We start from the raw sequence: 313 nt of genomic DNA, 5'->3' as shown, positions 1-313 counted from the left end.
ACTGAGAGCAGTGGCCTCAGGGGGCTACCCCCGGCCAGGCCCTGCCAGCGGCTCCCCAAGCTACCTCCTCCCACCAGCACCCCATCCAACCCACCCAGCTCTTCTTCTTCTTCTTCTTGGCATCAGCATCTTTGCTGCTGCCGATGCTGGAGTGGCTGGTGATGCTGTTGAGGCTGGAGATGCTGTCAGAGGAGTTCTGCCGCTTGATACGCAGCTCTGAGGCCAGCGAGAGAAGCAGGAGAGACCGGGAAAAGAGCTATCAGCAAACCACACCTGCCCCAATGCCAGAGTCACGCGCTCTCTCCTCCCTGCG

The 313-nt window shown here is 61.0% G+C and overlaps 1 protein-coding gene across 1 annotated transcript in view; it reads right to left on the bottom strand.

The window, feature by feature from the left end:
* Nucleotides 1–313, bottom strand: part of NAV1 (neuron navigator 1) — a gene marked incomplete at both ends in the record, with an annotated part of 9,717 nt that overhangs the window by 6,003 nt on the left and 3,401 nt on the right. Inside the window, one exon of the mRNA XM_010138140.1 lies at nucleotides 95–216. Within this exon, the coding sequence (XP_010136442.1) occupies nucleotides 95–216 (122 nt within the window). The remainder of the gene's footprint in view (nucleotides 1–94; nucleotides 217–313) is intronic.

The sequence above is a fragment of the Buceros rhinoceros genome, unplaced genomic scaffold, assembly GCF_000710305.1.
Source record: "Buceros rhinoceros silvestris isolate BGI_N320 unplaced genomic scaffold, ASM71030v1 scaffold22826, whole genome shotgun sequence".
In the NCBI taxonomy this organism is placed as follows: Eukaryota; Metazoa; Chordata; class Aves; order Bucerotiformes; family Bucerotidae; genus Buceros; species Buceros rhinoceros.
The sequence above is the reverse complement of the archived record's forward strand: the minus strand, read 5'-3'. Positions and strand labels throughout refer to the sequence as shown.